Here is a 24,094-nt window from a genome sequence, read left to right on the forward strand (position 1 = left end):
AGCCCCCAAACTCACACTTGGGACATGGGAAAGCGCGGATTTAAACCCACGTCTTCCCTCCCCAGGCGACCCATTTCCCCTCCCTCGGCTAGGAGGAAAGGCTTTGCTAGTGAACCTCGGTCGCCCGGATTTTGAGCACCCGGCACACCTGGATGGAGCCGCGGAGCCCCGCCCTTTCTCTGCGGAGACGTCAGCTCCGCCAATCAGCGACGTCGGGGGCGGGCCGGGGGTGCCCACGCCCGGGGCCCGCGGTCCTAGTGGCCAGAGCTCCCCGAGACGCGACACGGGGCTCGCGCGGACCCAGCGGGCGCCCGGGCCTCGATCCCCTCCCATCGCCGCCTTCTCCCCTCAGCCGGACCGGAACTATGTGATCCCGGAAGTTCCGGGGCCATTGCTGTGTGGGATAAACAGTAATGGCGGAGGCTGCGGCTCCCGGAACAACAGCCACAACATCAGGAGCAGGAGCGGCAGCGGCGGCGGTGGCAGCGGCCTCCCCCACCCCTATCCCCACAGTCGCTGCCCCGTCCCCGGGGGCGGGAGGAGGGGGCGGTGGCAGCGACAGCAGCGGCGGCGGCTGGACCAAACAGGTCACCTGCAGGTAGGACGTTGCGTGGCGGAGCGCCGGGCGAGGGGCGGGGGCCGGGGGCGGGGGCCGTGGGCGGGGGCGGGCGGGAGGGATGGGCCGGCGTTTCCGCGACCCCCGCTGACTGCTCCGGGACCGTCGCTGCGTCTGTCCCCGCCGGCGTCCGAGGCCTCAGCGTGGTCCGCAAAGGTTGGTAGCGCGCGATCTCTGCGGGCCGCCACCTTCCGGGCCACCCCTTCTCCGGCGCCCTGGCACTCGGGGAGAGGTAGGCCGACCCCTGGGGCTGGCTTCGGCGTGTCGGGGCTGTGTGGGAGGACGCCCCCGCCCCACCTCGGGCTCCGGAGGTTCGGGAAGCGGGCGCGAGGTGGTCGCTCCCAGCCGGGCTCTAACGGCCTCTCCCGGCCCGGGAGACCCCGCCGAGGGCTGCCCGTCCCCGGGGGTCTTTGCTCCGTGTCATCCGTTTGTAACGTCTTTTCTCCTCTCTCCGCCCCGCACCCCCCCGCCCGAGAGAAGAAGCTTTTGTATTTCTTTGTATGTTTGTCGGGGTTGGCGGTTCCGAGCTTTGTCTTGGAACCCAGCGGTCGGGGCTCGGGGTCCTCTCCACCCTGGCTTTGAGGAGCTGCATTATTACTCTCGCCCAGGGCAGTGTTGCTTTTTCCAAATCCACGCATCCTGCTCGTGAAGGGAAAACCCAAGGAGAGAGGTTTGGCCGAGGTTGGGTAAGCCAGAGGGTCTGCGAAAAATGAGTGGATGGCCCAATGCAGACGCGGACGCAAGAGCGTGTTTTAGGTGTTATATTCCGGCTTCAAAGCGCTGATCGGCAGCGACTGTAGTAAGCTTTCTTTTATACAACTCAGGCTCGGGTTTTCTTCTGGCCAAGATAGTTTATATGCAAATATATCAAAAATCCCCGATCATATAGAAGTCACGGTTGTAGCATTAAAGACGAGATTTGAGTGTTCCTAGTCTTTCTTGTGACACATTGATGGCCACATTGAAGCTTTCTCGATCTTTTTTTTTTTTCTTAAATACTTATTTTTTTAGTTGGATACAGTATCTATTTCATTTTTATGAGGTGCTGAAGATCGAACCCAGTGCCTCACTTATGCTAGGCGAGCTCTGTATCACTGAGCCACAACCCTCAGCCCAGCTTTCTCGATCTTTATATGATATATGTAAGGTATGAATGATAGTCTGATTTTCAATCACTGGATGCAGAAAAAAAAATTTCAGGTAACTCTTAATCTGTAGATCCTATTCAAATGCGATATCTGAAGGAATGAAAAAAATTTTTAAAGTTCCTATTCATGGAACCGATTATTCGAATCTTTTCTCTTTACTAGGATATAGTTGATTTTATTTTTCTTTTTAAATCTTGTTTACATATTTATTTTGTACCTGAGATTGAACCCAGGGGCAAGAGACAGGGTCTCCCTGAGTTGCAAAGTGCCTGCTAAATTGCTGAGACTGTTTTGAACTCTAAATCTTCCTGCCCCCGCCCTCAGAGTCGCTGGGATTACAGGCGTGGGTGGGTTCCCCAGCCTGTTTTTAATTTTAATTTTGAGGCAGGGTCTTGCTAAACTGGAGTCTTGCTTTGAACTTGTGATCCTCATACCTCAGCCTCCTCAGCCGTGTGCCACGGCGCCTGGCTCCCAAGCCTTTTTTTTTTTTAAACATTTTTTTTTGTTGTTGTAGGTGGACATAATACCTTTATTTTATTTTATGTGGTGCTGAGGACCAAACCCAGTGCTCATGCTTGCTAGGCGAGCTCTTCCTCTGAGCTCCAACCCCAGCCCTCTTTATTTATTTTTATGTGGTGCTGAGGATGGAATCCAGTGCTTCACACTTGCTAGGCAAGTGCTCTACCACTGAGCCACAACCCCAGCCCCCCCCCCCCCCCCATTAGCACAAAAGGACTGGACCAGAACTTTATTTAAAGCTTTTATTCAGGAAAGGAGTGACACCTTTGATGGACCCACCTTCCTGGTGGAAAATGATCCACTGACAACGTCTGGGTTTATAAGTTATACCGAGAGGTGACTTAGTTAATGAGCATATCAGTTTGGGCACTAAGGAATTTTTTTCTTTTTAACTGGACAATGGAGGGTCTGGGGTGAGCCGCCAGCATCTGGAAAGGATCTGTTTTGGGAGACATCAATGCTTAAGTCCAGAGTCTGTCTTTTTAGGTTTGATGGTCGTCTTCTCCCCAGGGCTTGTTTTGTCACTGGTAAAGAATGTATTGGGAAAGAATCAACGTTATATCAATGTATATGTCTTTTCCCTGGCATTTTCCCAAACCATTTTGGGGTTTTTCATTTCCCAGCCCTTTTTCATATTTTATTTTGACACAGGCTGTCACTGAGTTGCGTTGGGCCTGGCTAAGTTGCTGAGGCTGGCTTTAAACTCTGAATCTTCCTGCCTCAGCCTGGTGAGCAGTTGTGATTTCAGGTGTTTGCAGCACTACAGTTGCTTTTTATGTGCTAATGAGTCTTTAAAAATATAAAACGAGTGTAACTTTTGAATTCCTGGACTTTCCCACAATTCATTTTGCAGAGCCAATCCACCTCTATACTGTGAACATGATGCAGCTTGAATAGAAATTTTTACAGCTCCATAAGATACCTTGATTTTATCCAGCATCTTCAGCCTAAATATAGTCTGGCCACAGAATACCCATCACCAACCTGGCATTTCTATTCTTGTCTAATTTGTTTCTTGACCCCAACTTTACATCTCTGAACAGAATTCATTGTTACTGTCAACACTTTGTTTTTGTTTTTTCCCCTCTCAGTTTTCCCTGTTTCTCCTTTCCTAGTTCCTCATAGGGGTTCTAGACTCATCATTCCCCTGTGCCTTCCTTTACAATATTATTGTGTGCTGTACTAGGGACTGGACCCAGGTGTACTCTACCACTTATCTACATCCCCAGCCCCTCCTAGTTTTTTTTTTTTTTTCTTTTTTTTGGTGCTGGGGATTGAATTTTATTTTTCATTTTGAGATAGGTTTTCCTCAGGTTGCTGACCTTGAACTGGTGATCCTCCTGCCTCAGCAGTTGCTAGGATTACAAGTTTGTGCCCTGTCTTTTTTTTTTTTTCAACGAGAAAGAGAGAATTTTTTTAATATTTATTTTTTAGTTTTCGGCGGACACAACATCTTTATTTGTATGTGGTGCCGAGGATCCAAACCAGGGCTGCGCGCATGCCAGGCGAAGGTGCTACCTCTTGAGCCACATCCCCAGCCCCGTTGCCCTGTCTTTAGGATCTTTGAGTTAATGAAATTGCTTTGCCTTTCCTCTTGGGTGAGTGGGAATTTGTTGCCCCGGAACCAGTAAATTTCTAGTGAAAGCTCAGTCTTCGTCCTGGATGCCAATCCAAAAAGGAAGACAAGGTCTTGAGGGAACTCCTGACCCAGAGCCTGTGATTCTGCTTATCATTTTTTTTTTTTAAGAGGTGATTCAGAGAAAATGACATTAGGAAGGCGAGATCAGGGAGAAGGTTGGAAGAAAGAAAAAAACATGTAAGTTTTAATGTGACAAGGGATGTAGTCAAAGCATCAAGTGAACCCTTGTTACAGAATTATGTATTTAACAAATTTACATGCTGAGCAAACATAATGTGAGAAAATAATGAAAAGAAATAGTGTTAATGTAGCAGTTTTTCTTTTTCCTTTTTTTGGGGAGGGTATAACTTTGACTATAACATTAGCTTGGGAAGGGGCTGTTTTTAAAAAACAAACAACAAAAAACACAAAGAAACTAAAGCCTGGCATGGTGGCAAACACCTGTAGTTCTAGCCACTTCAGAGACTGAGACAAGATCCCTTGAACCTGGGGACTTCCAAGACAGCCTTGGCAACATAGGACCCTGTTTCAGAACAAAGGAATGGAAAAAACCTACAGGTTAATTGATATATCTTGGGGTTTGATATTTGACATTGTTTTCTGTTGTTTCAGGTACCTACATGTTTTCTTTCTTTTTTTTTTTTTTTTTTTAAGTTTCTCAGTGCATTGGCCTATAATCACAGCTACTTGGGAGACTGAAGCAGGAGGATAAGAGTTCTAGATCAGTTTGGGCAATTTAGCCAGACCTTTTCTCAAAATTAAAAGGACTGAAAATGAGGTTAAGTGGTAAAGAGTCCCATGGATAAATCCCCAGTACTGGGTAGTGCGGGGGAGAGTTTTGTTTTGGTTATAGGAACAGCAACTATGAAATCTTTATTCCTATTAGCTCTGAGAGGAGGACTTTTGTTTTATCATTGTTTCTGCAGGGCTTTGCTCAGTGCTTGGCATAGAGTATGGAGTTAGCACATGCTTGAGTTGATCATGGTAAAGTCATACCTAAAATTGCCCAGTTTAATATAAATTTGTAAATTTCCTCTGCTTTTCATTTTTGAAACACATATAAACTGGTAAAAACAAAGGACTTAATGGGCCTTTTTTTTTTTTTTGTACTAGGGATTAAACCCAGGGTGCTTTACCATTGAGCCACATCCCCAGTTTTTCCCTTTAACTTTGAGCCAGAGTTCCACGGAAGTTGTTGAGGTTGTCCTTAAACTTGTGATCCTCCTGCCACAACTGGGATTATAACAGGCACTGGCAGTTTGTGCCTAGCTAGAACATGTATGTCTTCTTGGACTATCTTATTTAATCATCTTCACAAATTTATGTGAAAAACATTTGCGATGCTGCTTATTGAACCCAGGGTCTCATGTTTGCTAGGCAAGTACTGTACCACTGAGCATACTCCTAGCTCCATCCAGTCATTCAATAAATAAGCATTGGCCGTCTGCAGTGGGGACACAATACTAAATGTTAAGTGAATGCAGAAGTATATAGTATAAATATTTTTGGTATGTTTGATAGCTAAATCTCCTTTGAAGACAATTCAAGGTATAGTGGTGTGTTCTGGTAGTTGCTAATTTCTCTTCATAATAGATCAATTCTGTATTTAGGAATTTGGGTGAGTATTTTCTATACTTAGGATATAAGCATCTTTAAAGTTTGACATTCTTAGGATAAGGATGTTTGGTTTTGACTGATTATAATCATCTGTATTTTCTTGTTACTCTTAATGCTTCTTTTGAAATTCTCATTGTGTTTTATTTCTGTTGCTTAAAAAAAGCTTAATACCTTTGCTGAGAAACTGTATTATGCTGCCACCATCAGGCTGTTCTTGATATCTTTTATTAGAGGAATGCTATAAAATAGAAATGCTCCCCTTGTAGTTGTCTTGAGTGTGGGGTTAAAACAGTTAATATTTAAAGAAAAATTGCAATTTTCCAATTATAATTTTGAATTTATGTACTGTTAATGGAATGCTTCTACAGTGATGAATGTTCTGGAGGTTGAAAATACACAAATTACAATTTGATTTGTCAGTTTTTTAAATTTATTTATTTTTTTTAAAGCATGCTTAATATAGCTTTGAAATAAAGGAAATCCTTCTAGAAATTCTTTTTTTTAATATTTATTTTTTAGTTGTAGTTGGACACAACACCTTTATTTCACTTGTTTATTTTTGTATGTGGTACTGAGGATCGAACCCAGGGTCTCGAATATGTGAGGCCAGCGCTCCACCGCTGAGCCACAACTCCAGCCCCAGAAATTCTTATTTAAGAGCATGATGTGCATAGTGAATTTTATTACTTGCAGACTATATAGTGTTTTGTGATGCTGTCTTGCTGTGTTACCCAAGCTGACCTTGAACCTGTGGCTCAAGTGATCCTGCCTGAGCCACTTGAGTAGCTAGGAATATAGTTACACTCCACCATGTCTGGCTTATAGGTTTATTTTTTTATCCCCAATACTGGGGATTGAACCCAGGGCCTCACACATGTTAAACAAGCGCTCTGCCATTGAATGATCGACATCTGCAACATATAGCGTGCTTCTTTTAGTATCAGGAGGGGCACTTAAACACTGAGCCACATTCCCAGCCCTTTTTAAATTTTGATACAGGGCCTCGGTAAATTACTGGGTCTATCTTTGAACTTGCAACCCTCCTGCTCCAGTGTCCGCAGCCCATGGGATTGCCGTGTGCGTATGTAACACTGGCCCCAGAATATAGTATGTTTTTTTTTCTTTTTTCTTTTTTTTTGTGTTCAACTACAACTTTATTTTTTTTATGTTTTTTAAAATTAATTTATTTTTTTATTGTTAGTTGTTCAAAACATATAGTATGTTTTGATGGGTAATGGAGACAAGATACTTTCAGACAGCATTGAAAAAGTTGTCTTGCCCTGGGAAAGAAAATTAATTTGCTATTGACACCATGATTTAACATGACACCTGGGTGTCTTATGTATGTATTAAGTGCATAGGTAGTATAATAAATTTGAAACAGACTAGGGCTGGGGATATAGCTCAGTTGGTAGAGTGCTTGCCTTGCATGCAGAAGGCCTTGGGTTCATTCTCCAGTACCACCAACAAAAACAAGAACAGTAAAAACAGAATAAAACATGTCTTGACTCAGGAATTTTCTATCAAGTTTGAGAAACAGTGTATATACACTCATGAAAATTAAATATTACCAAGCGAGGAGGCAGAGAATTGTGAGTCCAAGGCAATTTACCAACACCTAGTCTTATAAAAAGGGGTGAGGGTTTAGCTCCATGGAGAATACCCTTGGGTTCAATCCCTAGTACTACAGAGCAAACAAAAATATGTATAGATTTCAGGCTGGGGATATGTATGGCTCAGTGGTAGAGGGCTTGCCTAGCATATACAAGGTCTTAGATTTAATCCCCGGCACTGCAAAAACAAAAAAGAAAATGACATGGTGGATGAATTTATTAAATGTCACTTTAGGCCAGACCTGGATTCACATGCTTCTAATCCCAGCAATTTGGGAAGCTGAGGCAGAAAGATCACCAGGTCTTAGGCCAGCCCCAGCAACTTGGTGAGACCCTGTCTCAAAAAAAAAAAAAAAAAAAAAAAACAAACAAAAAACCAGTCTGGTAGAGTACTCCCCTCAAGATTCAATCCCCATTCCCCAAAGCCTCCTTTTTAACATGTCAATAATTTCTAGAAATCCCCAGAGAGATTATGATGCCTAGAGATAGTAACAAGGGTGCTGTTTGGTTCTCTTATATACCCTTACAGGCTATTTATTGTTGTTTTTGTTCTCTGCCTTGGTGACTATGCTTAGGTTTCCAGAGGTACTATAGTCCAGTAGAGGGATTTTATCTAGTACATTTGTCTTTATTTCTGGATAGTATCTGCTTGGACTCGGAATCTTCACAGTGAAAGTAACTAGAAATCATGTGACTTACTGGGCACAGTGGCACACACCTGATATCCCACTTATTTGGGAGGCTTAGGCAGGAAGAATTACATTGGGGGTAATTTAGTAAGACCCTGTCTCAAAAAAGTGTGCCTGTGTATCCGTGTGGGGGAGGGGTGTTGCTCAGTGGGAGAGCGGTCCTGGGTTCACTGCCAAGTACTTAAAAAAAAAATCAAACGATCCAACTACTCACAGAAACCATGCTCACCCTGGGCAGTGATAGATGTCAAGGTGAGTTTGGACATTACTTTTCGGTGATAGCATTTAAAAATAAATTACTGTCTTTCACTGGTTTTGTTTTAGGGAGCAATTCTTGGCAGGGTTGCCTGTTATGGGTTACTTTATATCATACTCAGTCTTATACAGAGATGGGTTGCCCGTAAAGGATTCCACTGTGAGCACTATTTATTTTGTTGAGTGTACTAGTAGTATCACTGAGACAAAAGGCAAGTAAGAAAATAAAACCCAGAGATATCTACCAAAATGCCATGTAAAATAATGCCTGGTATTTGACCCTAACCAATTAGGATTTTATATGCTAATATTTCTCTTGATTTCTGCAGTATTAGGTGATACAGTGGCATCTTAAATTCCTTCAGTGATGCTGTTTCTGCAACTCCATGATGTATTTCATTTCTGTGGAGTTTCTCAGTCCTTATGTTGAACCAGATTGATATTGTAGCTTCCCGCATATTTTCCTTTGTGAGAATGTGCTCGAAAGGGTAATTGCTTTGTTGTCTTCTGGCTGCACTACCTCAGTTCCTTTAAATCCTGTGTGGCACAATATGTAGCTCTCTTGCCCTGTTGGGTTGCCTTACTCTTTTTTAAGTTATTTGTTCATATGTACCTCTTAGCTGCATTGTTAGAAATTATAGAGTTTGATAGGGCAGAGGAGTGATGTGGAAAGAAAGATATGGCATAGTGCCTTCCAGTGTAGGCACTATGCCAGTTACTTCACATATATTGCCTGCCTTTTTTGTTTTTGATGTTCTTAAAAAATGGAGAGTGAGCTGGGTACAATGGCACATGCCTGTAATCCCAGTGACTCTGGAGGCTGAGTGAGGCATGAGATATCAAATTCAAGGCCAGCCTCAGCAATTTAGCAAGATCCTGTCTCAAAAAAAATAAAAAGGGCTGGGGAAATGTTTCAGTAGAATTTAAAACAGGAAGGAGTAAGAATCAAATGTATTTTATTTTAATTTTTGGTTCTAGCGGGGCACTTTACCAGTGAACCACATCCCTATCCCTTTTTATTTTGAGAAGTGTTTTAAATTAAGTTTCTGATGCTGGCATTGAACTGGCCATCCTCCTACCTCAGCCTCCTGAGTCACTGTGATTAAAGGTGTGTACAACTGCAGGGTCTCACTAAGTTGCCCAGGCTTAAGTTGTACACACCTTTAATCACAGTGTACAACTGTACCCATCTTGTTTTATTTTTTTTTTTTTTTTTTTTTTTTTTTTTTTTTTTTAATATTTATTTATTTTTAGCTCTTGGCGGACACAACACCTTTGTTTGTTTGTGGTGCTGAGGATCGAACCCGGGCCGCACGCATGCCAGGCGAGCGCGCTACCGCTTGAGCCACATCCCCAGCCCCCATCTTGTTTTAGATTCCTAAATGATTTGTTACTGTTTTAAGATAATTTGGCTTACAAGCTATACTAAGTTTTTAGCCAAGTGTTTATAGGCCCTGCTGCACTGTGCTAGGCCTCCTGATTTAGAGATCAGTTCTTATCCATGGTGTTATAAAAGTGGTAAGGAGAAGTGTTGGAGTACCTTGAAACGACTGGTTGAGAAAATAAAGGTCACCAGCGATCAGAATGAGTATTGGAAGATGTACTTTGACATAATCAACAGCATCATAAGCCCAAGTGCAACAAACAATTCATGAATGAGAGCATGGCAAAATAGGATTTAAGAACAAAACAGAACACACCTGTAATCCCAGCTACTGAGACTGAGACAGCATGATCACAAGCTTGGGCAACTTAGTGAGACCCTCTCTTGAATTGAAAAGGACTGAGGATGTAACTCGGTGGTAGAGTGCTTGCCTACCATGGGCTTGCCTAGCAAGGCTCTGGGCTCAATCCCTAGCACCTAATATCTACTGCTGTGCCTGAGACTTAAGAGCCATCCTCTCTTCCCAGCTTGAGGTCTCTGGGTAGAACTTTCTTTCTTTTTTTTTTTTAAATACATACATGACAATAGTGGAATGCATTACAATCATAATTATCCATTCACAACACCATGAGCTTTTTATTATTATTGTTATTATTTGCATTATAGTTCTTTTTTTTTTTAAATATTTATTTATTTTTAGTTCTTGGCGGACACAACATCTTTGTTGGTATGTGGTGCTGAGGATCGAACCCGGGCCGCACGCATGCCAGGCGAGCGCGCTACCGCTTGAGCCACATCCCCAGCCCCTGCATTATAGTTCTTAATACACCTTTATACCACTGGGTAGAACTTTTATCAAGCCTTAAAATTATATCAGTATCTCTGACATTTATTTATTTAATACCTTCATTTTATTTATTTTTATGTGGTTCTGAGGCTCGAACCCAGCACCTCACACATGCTAGGCAAGCACACTCTACTGATGGGCCCCAGCCCCTGTATCAAACACACCCCAAAGACAAACCAAAGTCACAGACCCCTTTGTCTTATGTGTGAAGTGTGGGAGTAAATGGTTTTGCACTGAGCTGTTTTCCAAGGCAGTGCTTCAAATGAATAACTTGTTACTTTGAAGTATGACTATCTTGTAGTGCTTGTAATTGGTTGTTGACTTTCATTTCTTAAGTCTTTTTGTCCATTTATGAAGTCAGAAATTACCTATCGGTACAAGTTTGGTAGAAACATTCCGCCAAGGGCTGGAGATGTGGCTCAGCGGTAGCACGCTCGCCTGGCATGCGTGCGGCCCGGGTTCGATCCTCAGCACCACATACAAACAAAGATGTTGTGTCCGCCAATAACTAAAAAATAGAATATTAAAATTCTCTCTTTCTCTCCCCCTCCCCCCACTTTTAAAAAAATTTAAAAAAGAGTGTGTTATTAAAAAAAAAAAGAAACATTCCGCCAAAACTTGGGTCTAATTTTGTTAATTTTATTTTTGGTGCCAGAGATTGAATCCAGAAGCATTTCAACACTGAGCCACATCACCAGCCCCCCCATATAACTTAGGGTCTCAGCCTCCCAAGTGTGTCTAATTTTATTATATTCTTTTCATAAACAAAATAAATAGGGTTGTGTAGTGCTCAGACAGCTGGATAGCTTGTGGAAAGTAGTTTTGCAGTTGAGCAAAAGTCCAAACCTGTGTTAGATAAAGTTAAAATCTAATAGCAGTTGAAATTAGGTTAATTATACTTGTAATTTGACTTCTTATAATTTGTTATGGACTGTAATCCTAGAATACTAAGGGTCTTGATAATTATGACAGTTTGCACCAAGATTTTTTTTTTCTTTTCTTTTCATGTATCTGGGACTGTCACATAGAAGGTTTGTAACCTGTGAAAAGAACTGTTCATTTTTAAACTTGGAGTAACCTTTTGTGGTGGTGGTGGTCGTGGGGGGGGGGATCCAACCCAGAGCCTTGCTCATGCTGAGCACATGCTCTTAGGCATGTCTACTGAGCTGCATCCCCAGCCCAACCCCCCACCCCACCCGCGCTGCCTTCTGGAAAGCATCTTAGATAAATGTGAATCTACTTTCTATAAATATTCTATAAATATTCAGTTCACTAGGTGCATTGTGCTTTAACATCTCCACCTTTTTGCCTACCATTTTCTGATAAATATATGACTCATCATAGCACTGTCCTACAAGGTCAGTCTACAAGTTTTCTTACTTTATACCAGCCATGTATAGATGAGAGAGAGAGAATTTTTTTAATATTTATTTTTTAGTTCTCGGCTGACACAACATCTTTGTTGGTATGCGGTGCTGAGGCTCGAACCCGGGCCACACACATGCCAGGCGAGCGTGCTACCGTTTGAGCCACATCCCCAGCTCCAGAACTCAAATCTTTATAACCCTGCTTAGTAGAAAGAGATCGAGAAAGGACCGAAGAATTAAAAACTGAACCCCAGATAGGAGGCAGTGATGGGAAGTTGGAGGAGTCGGTTCACTTTTTGGATCAAGGTTGCCAAAAAAAAAGAAAGACTGTTATCATTTCCCTAGCCCATCCAGGACTTTTGAGAAGAGATTGCTGGGTCCCACGCCCAGTGCTGATTGAGTAGGCCCTAGGTAGAATCTGCATTTCTAGCAGATTCTCAGGTAATATTCCTGCTGCTGGTCTAGATTCACTTATATTCTATGTGTGGTTTTTGGAAGCTGCTTGTTCCTCCACCTATAATTCTTTTTTTTTTTTAAATTTTTTTAGTTGTGGATGGACACAATACCTTTATTTTATGTATTTTTTTTAATGTGGTGCTGAGGCTCAAACCCAGTGCTTCACACATACATGCTAGGCAAGCTCTCTACTACTGAGCCACAACCCCAGCCCCTCCACCTGTAATTCTTAAAAGACAGTTGGCAGGGTGGTTTCCCTTTTCAGTCTATTTGGGTTCTTTGATTTGTTTTACAGATAGAGCTGCTCCTAGGGCTAAAGTTAGTGGAAAATAAGAGGCTACCTCCCTAGGAGTAAAATGAGGACAGTAGTCAGACTTGACGTGCAGTCATAAGATGAATGTTTAAAATCTAAGTTGTTGCCCAGTTCTATGGGCAGCTTATGGTAGTACTCAAATGGTTCATTCTGGCACATGATCTAGGTATACTCTATTAATTTCGCACTATTGTGTATTTACTAGAAGAATATATTAGTAGTGAATCTTTGAGGACTGGCTTTAGCCTTTTTTAATCTAGTTTTCTGGTCCTTTGTCTCACAGGTATTTTATGCATGGGGTTTGTAAGGAAGGAGATAACTGTCGCTACTCGCATGACCTCTCTGACAGTCCGTATGGTGTAGTGTGCAAGTATTTTCAACGTGGGTACTGTATTTATGGAGACCGCTGCAGGTAAGAATCTGTTCATCAATTAATTTTTTATTTTGTTTTGATACTAGGAGTTGAACCTAAGGACACTTTATCATCAAGTGCATCCCCAGCCTTTGAGATAAGGTCTTAACCAAGTTGTTTGGAGCCTCCTAAATTGCTGAGGCTGGCCTCACTTGGCAGTTCTTCTGCTTCAGCCTCCTGAGTTGCTTTCTTGAGCCAGGGCTCCCAGCTAAGTTCATTTCATTCAGGGATGGGTTGGGAGAAAACGATGAAAGTAATTACATAATATTTTTTATACCTTTATTTTTGATTTATTTTTCTGTGATGCTGAGGCTTGAACCCAGTGCCACACACACTGCTAGGCAAGTACTGTACCATTGAGCTACAGCTACAGCTGTAGATGTATAATTTTTTTTTTTTTTTGATGCTGGGGATCAAACCCAGGGCCTTGTGCATGTAAAGCAAACACTCTACCAACTGAGCTATATCATCAGCCCTAGATGCATAATTTTATTCCACTTATTTTTTTAGTTGTTGAGGGACCTTTATTTATTTATATGTGGTGCTGAGAATCGAACCCAGTGCCTTGCACATGTTTGGCAAGCGCTCTACCATTGAGTACAACCCTAGCTCTAGATACATAATTTTAATAGCTTCATTATATAATGTATTTAAAACAGTGCTTTAGGGCTAGGTTATACCTTAGTAGAAAGAGTACTTGGCCTGCTATGCAAGGGGTCCTAGGTGTAATTCCCAGCATGATAAATAAATAAATAAAACTCCCTAGAAATGTTAGTGTATGGAAGGATATCCTAGAAGGAATGTATTACTTTTTTTTTTTCATTGTTGGGAATTGAACCCAGAACTGTGTATGCTACGAAAGCATATGTGGTTGTATATGGCATTTGCTTTTCAAAACAAAGAATGAGGCACATGTTTGACTAAATTAGCTGGGATTCAGTCATTCTCTACTATTATGAATTATGGAGAGTGGATTCTTAGGCCTCTGGAATGGTGCATTAGACTCCTCACTCCCACCCCTGTCCTGGGCACAAAACCTGGAGCCTCATACTTCATGCCTTCTACCATGCAGCTAAACCTCTAGCTGTTGGGTTACTAGTTAGAGGGCTTGTCATTTTGTCTTACTTCCTGAATCCTATAAACTTGGGAGCAGTTACAACTTAGGGAACACTTTCAGAAATGTCTCTAATACCTTTCTTAGAATGTTAGAAAACCAAGAGGTATTAGTTATTAAGTAATCTCTACCGTTATTCATTGAGTTCCTTACATTGGAATTCAGTGGTGGGTTCTGATTAGAAACTAGGCACAGTTTTTTGTTGTTGTTATTTTAAATCTTCACTGTTAAGAAAATGTTTAGGTATTTAGTTATCCAGTGATGTTAAGCAAATTGCCCCAAAATGTAGCAGAGTAAATCAACAAACATTTGTTATCCCACAGTTTTCTGGAAGTCTGAAATCTGTGAGTGGCTTGGCTGGGTAGTTCTAGCTTAGACTTTGAGGAGATGGTAGTGAAGATTTGACCATTGTGACAGTCATCTGAAGGCCTGATGGGAGCTGGAGAACAGCTTGTAAAGTGGCTCACTTTCATGGCTGGTGGCCAGGGGGACTTCATAGGGCTGCTTTAGTATGTTTACAGCTTAGCAGCTGTCTTCTCCAGAGGCAGTGACTCCAGTGGGGGCAAGAGAAGCCACAATGCCTTTTATGACCTAGTCTCAGAAGTCACATGTTGTCACTTCTGCTAAATTCTGAACTATATCCAAACCACATTCAAGGGGAGAGGAATCAAGCTCCACCTTTTTGAAAGGGATGCCTGTTATCAAAACGTTTGGACATATTTTAGATGATTATATTTGGTAAGACTTAGTGACAGTGTCATAGCCAATTCTATTGACATTAATAGAAAAAAAAGTGTCATCTATTGGGTTCATGTGCTAGAATACAAAAGTAACAGTTTCTGCAGATGTTCTATACTAGGCTAATTATGGAGGAGCTAGATTTCTTGGACTGGGTTCCAGACAGTTGAGAACTGTTCCAACAATGACTAGGGGAGACGCTAAAAGTGCCCATCAGACTGGGCCCTGTGTCGCATGCCTATATAGTCTCAGTGACTTGAGAGCTGAGGAAGTTCAAAGTCAGCCTTATAGCAACTTGTCTAGGTTATAAGGAACTTAGTGAAATTCTATCTCAAAAAAAGGGCTGGGGATATGGATTGGTTCATTGGTTAAGCACCCCTGGGTTAAAACCCTGGTAAACCTTTCCCCACCTCCCACAAAAAGTGCCCAGCAGATAGCTTTGGAAAATAGACTGGGACAGAAGTAGTGTTCATCTGATTGGACCATACAGGTGGAATGAATGGGAAATTGAAGGTAAAGATTGTAGAAATCTGGCCTAGGTCTACCTGTTAGTCATTTTATTTTTCATGCAGTTTTGCAGTTCCAAAGGGCATTCTTTTTATCTTCAGTCTTCCCCTGTATTCAGAGGGCTTCTTTGTAGGAAAGGAGACTGAGAATTTTGACCAAGGAGTGAGGAGGTGCCCTGTTTTTTTTTAAGTTGTATATGAACACAATTCCTTAATTTTATTTGTGTGATGCTGAGGATCAAACCTCGTGCCTCATGTGTGCTAGGCAATTGCTCTATCACTGAGCTACAACCCCTGCCCAGGTGTCCAGTTTTGATGAGGCTGCAATATTTTAGCAGATGTAAGTTTCCCAATGAAGGAAATTTAGGCTTTTTGATATCTGTGTTAATAGTAAAGAAGTGACTTCCTGTTGGAGGCACAGGAAGGAGATTTGCAAGTTCAAGGCAGCCTCACCAATTTAGTGAGACTCTGGATTATTCAATCCCCAATATTTAAAAAAAAAAGAAGAGAAAAAAGAAAAAGAAACCTGAACTGAGATGAACGTGCCCAAGCAGTTTATTTTGTAATCAATCACACATTAAGAACCATTCTATCTATTCAGTATAAATAAAACAAGGTCCCTGCCATCAAATGAGAAGGTTTTAAAAAACTTAAAATGAAGGTTTCCTCTAAGCTGGGTATGATGTTGCATACCTGGAATCCCAGTCCTTTGGGAGGCTGAGACAAAAGATTGACAAGTTCTTGGCCAGCCTGACCAATTTATTGAGACCCTGAATCAAAATAGAAAATTAAAGGGCTGTGGGTATAACTCAGTGGTGGAGTACTAACTTAGCATGTTCAAAACAGGGCCCTGGATTCAATCCCCACAATATAAATATACATAATTTTAAAATTATCAAACAAAAGCAAGTTTATTCTGAGATTTGAGGGCTTGGGTGGTAGCAGGGATTCAACTCAGGATCTCTCCACCACTGAGTCACATCCCCAGACCTATTTTGTGTTTTATTTAGAGACAGAGTCTCACTGAATTGTTTAGTACCTCGCTTTTGCTGAGCTGGCTTTGAACTCACGAACCTTCTGCCTCAGCTTCCCCAGCCACTGGCATTATAGGTGTGAATAGCATTATATGCCCAGCTATTCTGAGATTCTGTTAATGGATAAATGTAGATTAAAAAAAAAATCGTGGTGCTAGGGGTCAAAAGCAGGCCCAGAGGCATGTTAGGCAAGTGCACGACCACTGAACTATATCCCCATATCCCTAGTAGTCCTTCACTGATCTTTGACAATGAAGTGAAATGAAACAAATGAAAGAGCATATTTATTTTTTTGGTGCTGGGGATGGAACCAAGGTCCTTACATACACAAGTACTCAACTCATTTATATCCCCAGCCCATGAAAAAGCCTATTCCTGATAGTTCCTTCCCCTCAGCTCATATAATTCCACCCCAGAACACAGTGCATTGGGTTTTTGAAGCTGATAGCAGGATTCTCATTTCACTTAAACTTCAAGCCAAAAATGGTTACCTAACCTAAGAGTTGGAATGTGAATGTTTGGGGTAATAGAATATAGTGATTAAATACAGAGCAGCTCAGCTCAGCAAAGGTTTGCCAAATTCTTCTTTCTTAGATGTAAGCATAAATAGACCCATGGTTAATACTGTTTCATTGTGAAGGCTGTTAGGTAAGGTAGATATTTGAGAAGTTAAGATTTAGATTTAGTACATAACAAAATTAATTTATTTTGTCTGAATGAAAATAGTAGCACAAAAGCCTGAATTATCAGCATTTTTCTCAAGCAGTAAGTTCCTCCATGAAGGGAGTAATTGTTTTGTTTTGTTTTCTGTATTTGGAGATAGGTTTAGTGATTTACAGATTGAAAAGGGAGGAGAGACTATATGGGGCAAAAGTTTGGGAAATACTCCATGAAAGACTATGGGAAAAGGAAATATAAGAAAGTACATATGTATCTTTTAAAGGTGATTTGTACACTTTTTTTTTTTTCTTTTTTGTGGGGATTGAACCCAGGGCCTTGTGCATGTGAGGCAAACACTCTACCTACTGAGCATTACTCCCAGCCCTCAGTGTCCATTTTGGTTTGATTAATCATTCACTTGGTTTGGGATGTGGTTTCTTTAGCAGAGTTACCATGGGAACTGTAGGTTGTTAACTAGCTGAAACTTCCTGATCAGTTAAATTTGAAGAGTAATAAGTGGTTTATAGCAGGGGTGGGTGGCCTATAGGCCAAACTTGGTTAAAGGCTGTTTTTTTTTTTTTTTTATTTTGTTGTTTGTTTTTGTATTGAGAATTGCACCTAGCCTTGCTCTACCACTGAGCTAGGTCCCCAGGCCTGTTTTATATTGTGAGAGTCTTGCTTGAGGCTGGCCTTGAACTTGTGATTTTACTGCCTTATTCTCCTGAGTGTTGGGGATTATAGGGGTAATCTGGCAGAAGGCTTGTTTTTTGTTGTTGTTGCTCTGCAGCTTATTTATTTCACTAAATAGTATATTTTAGACACTATTCCACATCTGCACAGCCTCACTCTTTAATGACTATGGAGTCACTTCTGTGTTGCCTAGATGTCAAGACTTTGTGTGTGTGTTGGGCGGGGGTTGCTGGGGATTGAATCCAGGGCCTTATGCATGCAAGGCAAGGACTCTACTACTGCTGAGCTATATCCCCAGCCCTAACTGCTTGCTTTTTACCCCCCCCCCCCCCCGCCCAGATATGAACATAGCAAGCCATTGAAACAGGAAGAAGCGACTGCTACAGATCTAATTGCAAAACCTTCCCTTGCTGCTTCCTCAAGTCTCTCATCCGTGGTTGGACCGCTTGTCGAAATGAATACAGGCGAAGCAGAGTCAAGAAATTCAAACTATCCAACAGTAGGAGCAGGTTCAGAGGACTGGGTGAATGCCATTGAGTTTGTTCCTGGGCAGCCCTACTGTGGACGTAGTAAGTATTCTAAAGAATAATATAAAGAGGTAGTTCATCAATTAAACTGAGTTTTCACAGTCTTCCTGCTTCCAGTCTTCATATTTAGCCTAATTTATCACTTTAAATTGGATAACCTAGGACTTACAGATGGAGTGAAACAAACTTTTTGAATCCCAATAACAAGCCTTATCTTGGAAATGTCATTATTAGAGAAAAATATCTTGAAAGAGTAAAGAAATTAAGCTGGACATGGTGGTGCACACTTGTAATTGGGATGCTAAAGCAGGAGAATCAAGTTTGAGGCCAGCCTTGGCAACTTAGTGAAACCCTGTCTCAATAAAAAGGGCCCAAAAAAGCTGGGTGTGGTGGTGCATGTCTTTAATCTCAGCTACTTGGGAGGCTGAGGGAGCAGAATTGAAAGTTTGAAGCCCACCTGGACAACGTAATAAACCCTATCTCAAAATAAAAAAGGGTGGGAATATAGCTCAGTGGTAGCATTTTACCTAGCATGTAGGAGGTCCTGATTTCATTAGTGAAGAAATTAGTAGACTGTTTTTTGAGTTTAATTTTTTTTTCTTTTCAGTTAGGTTCTCAGTACCTTATAGTTCTTAATATGCCTTATCCTTTTGGACCTTTACTACCCTCTTACACATTTTCAGCTGCCCCTTCCTGCACTGAAGCACCCCTGCAGGGCTCAGTGACCAAGGAAGAATCAGAGAAAGAGCAAACTGCAGTGGAAACTAAGAAGCAGCTTTGCCCCTATGCTGCAGTGGGAGAGTGCCGCTATGGGGAGAACTGTGTGTATCTCCACGGAGACTCGTGTGACATGTGTGGGCTGCAAGTCCTCCACCCGATGGATGCAGCCCAGAGGTCACAGCACATCAAAGTAAGTCTTCCGGGAGACGCCTGTGTTTTCAGGTGTAAGAAGCTGTATTTGCCCTTTCACAATGTCAGTTCATTTTAGAAAAGTGTTTGATGAATTGAATGGTTTTCAGTAAGTAGAAGTGTTTCTTCTCTGAGCTTCTTGAATGCTTTATCAAGAAGTTATACTTCTAGAGGCTAGGGATGTAGTTCAGTGGTAGAAGCCTTTGGTTAGCATATGCAAATCCCTAGGTTCAATCCCTAGCATCAAACCAAAAAAGAAACAACAAAAAAAAGTCTTGCTTCCAGAACCTCAAACTATGGGCTTTTAAATGTTTTTCTTTTCTTTTTTCTAATAATAGCTTTTCTGAGATTAACATTCCATATGATTTACTTTTAAAATTCACATTTCAAATTGGGTATGATGGTACCCATCTGTAATCCCAGTAACTTAAAAGAGGCTGAGGCAGGAGTATCACAAGTTTGAGGCTAGCCTCAGCAACTTCATAAGACCCTGTCATAAAACAAAAAAAGGGGCGGCGGTGTGGCTCAGTGGTAAAGTGACTCAATACCAAAAAAGAAAGAAAAAAAAAGTCCTTATAACAATATATTGAGGGTAGTAGGACCTACCTCTGAAGACTGTAAAAACAAAGGGTTTTAGGAATAGACAAGGGAATGTATACTAACATTAAGTGGTTATGTGGGATTATGGGTGGCTCTTCTGAATTTTGTATTTTCTATAATCATGTTTCTTATATAGATTAAAAAAGTACTTGATGTCCACATGAAAATTTGTAGATAGGTTTTTATAGTAGTGTTATTCATAACAGTCCCCAAGTGGAAACAACTGAAGTGTGTCTATCATCTGATGAATTGATAAGTAAAATGTATTCCACCCAGATTGTAATATTTATCAACATTAAAAAAAACAAAGTACTAAGAATATCACATAACATTGAAAACATAATAAGTGAATAAAGCCAGTCATAAAAGACCATAGAACTGGCAAATCCACAGAATAGTGGTTGCTGAAATGGGTTTTTTTTTTTTTTTTTTTTTTTTAAAGGGTGGTGGGTGGTGGTGGTGGTGGTGGTGGTGTTGCTGCTGCGGCGGCGGCGGCGTACTAAACCCCCCCCAGGGCCTTGTGCATGCAAGGCAAGCGCTCTACTTACTGAGCTATATCCCTAGCCCCAGTACTTGGGGATTTTGAGGGAAAAGAAGTAACTGATAATGGGTATGGGGTTTCTTTTTAGGGGTAATGGAAACATTCTAATATTAATTTTAAGGTAATTTTTTGTACAACTGAATATCAAAAAAGATTTAATTGTAAAAAAAAAGATTTAATTGTACAATTTCCTAAAAATGTTTTAGTTATAGAATGATGCAATATCTTTATTTTGTTTATTTTTATGTGGTGCTGAGGATGTAACCCAGTGCCTCACATGTGCAAGGCAGGTGTTCTGCCATTGAGCCTAATTGTACAGTTTTTAAATGGATGAATAACATGGTGTGTGAATTATCTCAGTAAAGCAGGGTTTTTTTGTTTTTGTTTTTTGTTTTTTCTTAAGGCATATTAGGGCCTGGGAGTATGGCTCAGTATTAGAACTCTTGACTAGTAGCTGTGAGGTTCTGACTTCAGTCCCCGACACTTCCAATAAATAGCATATGAAGATTATGTACCTGGTACATGATTTCCTTTACCTTTATTTTCTGACAGTTTTTAAATTAGAATCTTAATACTGATAACATTATCCAACTAGAAGCCAGAAAATCTCTTAAGCATGAAAAACCATCTTTAACGTAGGAAAAAACAGTGGAGCTTCAAGTTTAGGATAGAGAATATAGGGTAATTTTTCAGTTTCTGAAGTTGAGTCCTCACAGTTTGATTTTACAGTATTGTGGAGTCTCATAATGTCATTTCACTTACGTTCACTTGTGAACAAAACTTACTTTCAAGTCAAATTAGGAAAACATTTCATGTGATGATTTGATTGTCTGAACATTCATGAACTGTGGAGTGGAAGTCTTTCAGGATGCTTCTCATCTCTTCCTTCTCCTAGTCTTGCATTGAGGCCCACGAGAAGGACATGGAGCTGTCTTTTGCTGTGCAGCGCAGCAAGGACATGGTGTGTGGGATCTGCATGGAGGTGGTCTATGAGAAAGCCAACCCCAGCGAGCGCCGCTTTGGGATCCTCTCCAACTGCAACCACACCTACTGTCTCAAGTGTATTCGCAAGTGGAGGAGTGCTAAGCAATTTGAGAGCAAGATCATAAAGTGAGACTCCTCCCCAATCTTCGTTTGTGCTTTCTATTTTGGGGAAGAATTTAGTACCTTGTGCCAACTTTCAACCAGATGGACCGCATTTAAATGCATGCATTTTATCTTGAAATTGGGGTATTCTAATTGGGATTTCTTCTTTGTATTTCAGCTAGCTGCTAGGTTAGTTGGTCTACTTTTATTTGAATGAGGAAACCCTATGTATCAGTTAGTAGAATCTTTGTGCTTTTTCTGAGGAGATTGTGTTTAATGGATTAGCCAGTTTAGGCTCCGTGAACAAACTTATCTAGCTCCGAATGTATGTTTCCTGACGTTTTACATTTTCCACTTTTCCTATTCCATCCATTAAGCTAGCCAATAATGATTGTTCTCATAACTGAACAAATACTACATAATCTAAACAGAGCAAAGTTACAAGAAATAAATTTATTTAAACGAAAGAAAAAGGAGTCTGTGTGAAATGTCTTCTTTTGTTTTGTTTTTTAATCTAAGTTGTTATTTTTAAAAAATGAACTGGCTAGCCATTGACTTGAATTTATGAAGGACTTTGTCTTGCCTTCAAAGAAAGGGTCAGTTGTTTGACAGTATGTGGAACCCTTTCAGGAAATGCCCATGTGCCTCTCAGTTAAGCCCTTAAGTCTGGAGGTGACACACCAGGGTGTGTCCTTAAGAGTGGGTCTGTAAAGGGGGATTTGCATTGCAGCCTGTTCATTGTTTCCCAGGTCCTGCCCAGAATGCCGGATCACATCTAACTTTGTCATTCCAAGTGAGTACTGGGTGGAAGAGAAAGAAGAGAAGCAGAAACTCATTCAGAAATACAAGGAGGCAATGAGGTATGAGCACTGCAGCCTTTTCTCAAGCCGAGAGCCCAGCAGCTTGGGTTCACTTTGGAAGATCAGTGCTGCACTACACACTCCTACCTCCTTCCTACCCTTTCTTTTGCTTCCCAGTACAGTTTATTTTGTCACCCTCATACCACTTACCCACTTTGTATCTTGCTGTATAACACAGTCCTTGAGGTACCTGCCAAGGGACTGCGTTATAATGATGTCTCTACTGTTGATAGCTAAAAACCATGAATGGGTTCTACCTTATTCTGAGTCATGTCATAGTTGTCCTATATTAATTTTTATGTGTTGGCTTTCTAGAAGATTTTCCTTTCTATTGGAACACGATCCTTGAGTTGGTAAACAGCATAGATTCGAACAGTGACTTTGTGTTAGTGTTTCATGCCTTAGCACACGTTTGTAAAAACACACTTTGGGGAGGGCTGTGAACTGATATCCGGGTTCTACCCTTACTACCTGTTTAAAGAAACCCTGGATATAGGCCTGAAGTCCACTGTGAATAAGGGTTGCGATATTTTCCTTTCCAGCAACAAGGCGTGCAGGTATTTTGATGAAGGACGTGGGAGCTGTCCATTTGGAGGGAACTGTTTTTACAAGCATGCGTACCCTGATGGCCGTAGAGAGGAGCCACAGAGACAGAAAGTGGGAACATCAAGCAGATACCGGGTAACTCTCGCTGTTTTTCTAAAGAAGGGGAAATTCCACCATCAGTTGAGTCTGAACATTGGGGAAGGAAGGGGAAAGCCAAGATTAGCACTCACAGCTGGGAGTGAGACTGGAGGAGAGGATGAAAGGAGGAGGCAGACCTTGGAAAACTGGGAGGGATAGGAAAGGGAAAAAAAGACAGCATGGAAGGCCCTAGCCTAAACTGTTAGCAACAAGTACCCAGAGGGGAGGATTGGTAAGATGGATCATAAGTAAGAAGTCTGGTTCGTCATTCCCTCTGTGCTGGATGGTTTGCCTTATAAGCAACAGAATAGAAGACACTACTCAGCAGTGCTACCCCTATCATGGCCTTGTTTTTTACAGGCCCAACGAAGGAACCACTTCTGGGAACTCATTGAGGAAAGAGAGAACAGCAACCCCTTTGACAACGATGAAGAGGAGGTTGTCACCTTTGAGCTGGGCGAGATGTTGCTTATGCTTTTGGCTGCAGGTGGGGACGACGAGCTGACAGACTCTGAGGACGAGTGGGACTTGTTTCACGATGAGCTGGAAGATTTTTATGACTTGGACCTATAGCAGCTTTGAGTGGCACGGGAACTGGTCTGCGAGCCTCAGACAGTAGCTGTCCCCTGTGCCGCGTGGCAGTGCGTGTTGCTCTCCTAGGCAGGCCTCTCCACTCCAGGTGCTGTCGTGATCACTTACCCAGGGCCTGCTGCTCCCCTCCCCTTTCCCCAAGGAGTGTCTGTTTTCTCTGTTTCAAAAAGTTACAAAAATAAATCTTAAAGTTAGTTTTTTTGTAACATGAATTTAACTGTCAGACAGTTAGGGTAGGTTTGTTGCGTCTGTTTTCAGCCAGGTTGTATCTATGGACTTTCTGCACTCATTTCCAGGACCCTAGGTTCAAGAGCAAAAGCACCAGCCGTGCTTTGGGGTCCAAGAGTAGGGGTGACGGGTGAAGGCACCTAAGCTGGCTGGCAAGTAGCCTTCTGCAGACTTAGGAGGTAGGTCCTTGAGGTTTCTGGTAAAATGTGCACATCTGTTTTTATATCAGTTCCCTCCCCTATAATCCCCTCCACCACATGCTTGTTCTGTGGTTTTGGTCTCTTGTTTAATTGCACATAAGGAGTACTACTGGGTAAAGAGAACCAGGTGTGAATGTATTGATTTTAGCATGCTAGGAACATTTGAAAGAACACACATGAAAGATAAGTGGCACACCATCAGTGCAGGATTGGCAGTTGACTCCCAAGGACTTGGTGTGAGCATGAGCTTC

The 24,094-nt window shown here is 41.7% G+C and overlaps 1 protein-coding gene and 1 non-coding gene across 3 annotated transcripts; one reads left to right on the plus strand and one right to left on the minus strand.

The window, feature by feature from the left end:
• The first annotated feature begins 244 nt into the window (after nucleotides 1-244).
• Nucleotides 245-23,609, plus strand: Mkrn1 (makorin ring finger protein 1). 2 transcript variants are annotated; one of them, XM_026405376.2, is made up of 8 exons: nucleotides 245-598; nucleotides 12,747-12,875; nucleotides 17,957-18,186; nucleotides 18,828-19,054; nucleotides 21,090-21,304; nucleotides 22,030-22,140; nucleotides 22,683-22,821; nucleotides 23,185-23,609. In XM_026405376.2, exons 1-8 carry the CDS (start codon nucleotides 414-416, stop codon nucleotides 23,395-23,397), a joined length of 1,449 nt encoding a protein of 482 aa, XP_026261161.1. In that variant the 5' UTR covers nucleotides 245-413; the 3' UTR covers nucleotides 23,398-23,609. The 2 variants fall into 2 exon arrangements, with proteins under 2 accessions (XP_026261161.1, XP_026261164.1); XM_026405379.2 differs by lacking the exon at nucleotides 245-598 and adding an exon at nucleotides 765-848.
• On the minus strand, nucleotides 13,274-13,344 carry Trnav-uac (transfer RNA valine (anticodon UAC)). The gene has a single exon. It is a non-coding gene; the product is annotated as a tRNA-Val (tRNA).
• Nucleotides 23,610-24,094: the final 485 nt, after the last annotated feature.

The sequence above is a fragment of the Urocitellus parryii genome, chromosome 3 (genome assembly GCF_045843805.1).
Source record: "Urocitellus parryii isolate mUroPar1 chromosome 3, mUroPar1.hap1, whole genome shotgun sequence".
In the NCBI taxonomy this organism is placed as follows: Eukaryota; Metazoa; Chordata; class Mammalia; order Rodentia; family Sciuridae; genus Urocitellus; species Urocitellus parryii.

Coding starts and splice junctions, on each gene's coding strand:
- Mkrn1 (XM_026405376.2), top strand. CDS start 414: ATGGCGGAGGCTGCGGCTCCCGGAACAACAGCCACAACATCAGGAGCA. Junction 599..12,746: donor ACCAAACAGGTCACCTGCAG/GTAGGACGTTGC, acceptor TTTGTCTCACAG/GTATTTTATGCATGGGGTTT. Junction 22,822..23,184: donor GAACATCAAGCAGATACCGG/GTAACTCTCGCT, acceptor TGTTTTTTACAG/GCCCAACGAAGGAACCACTT.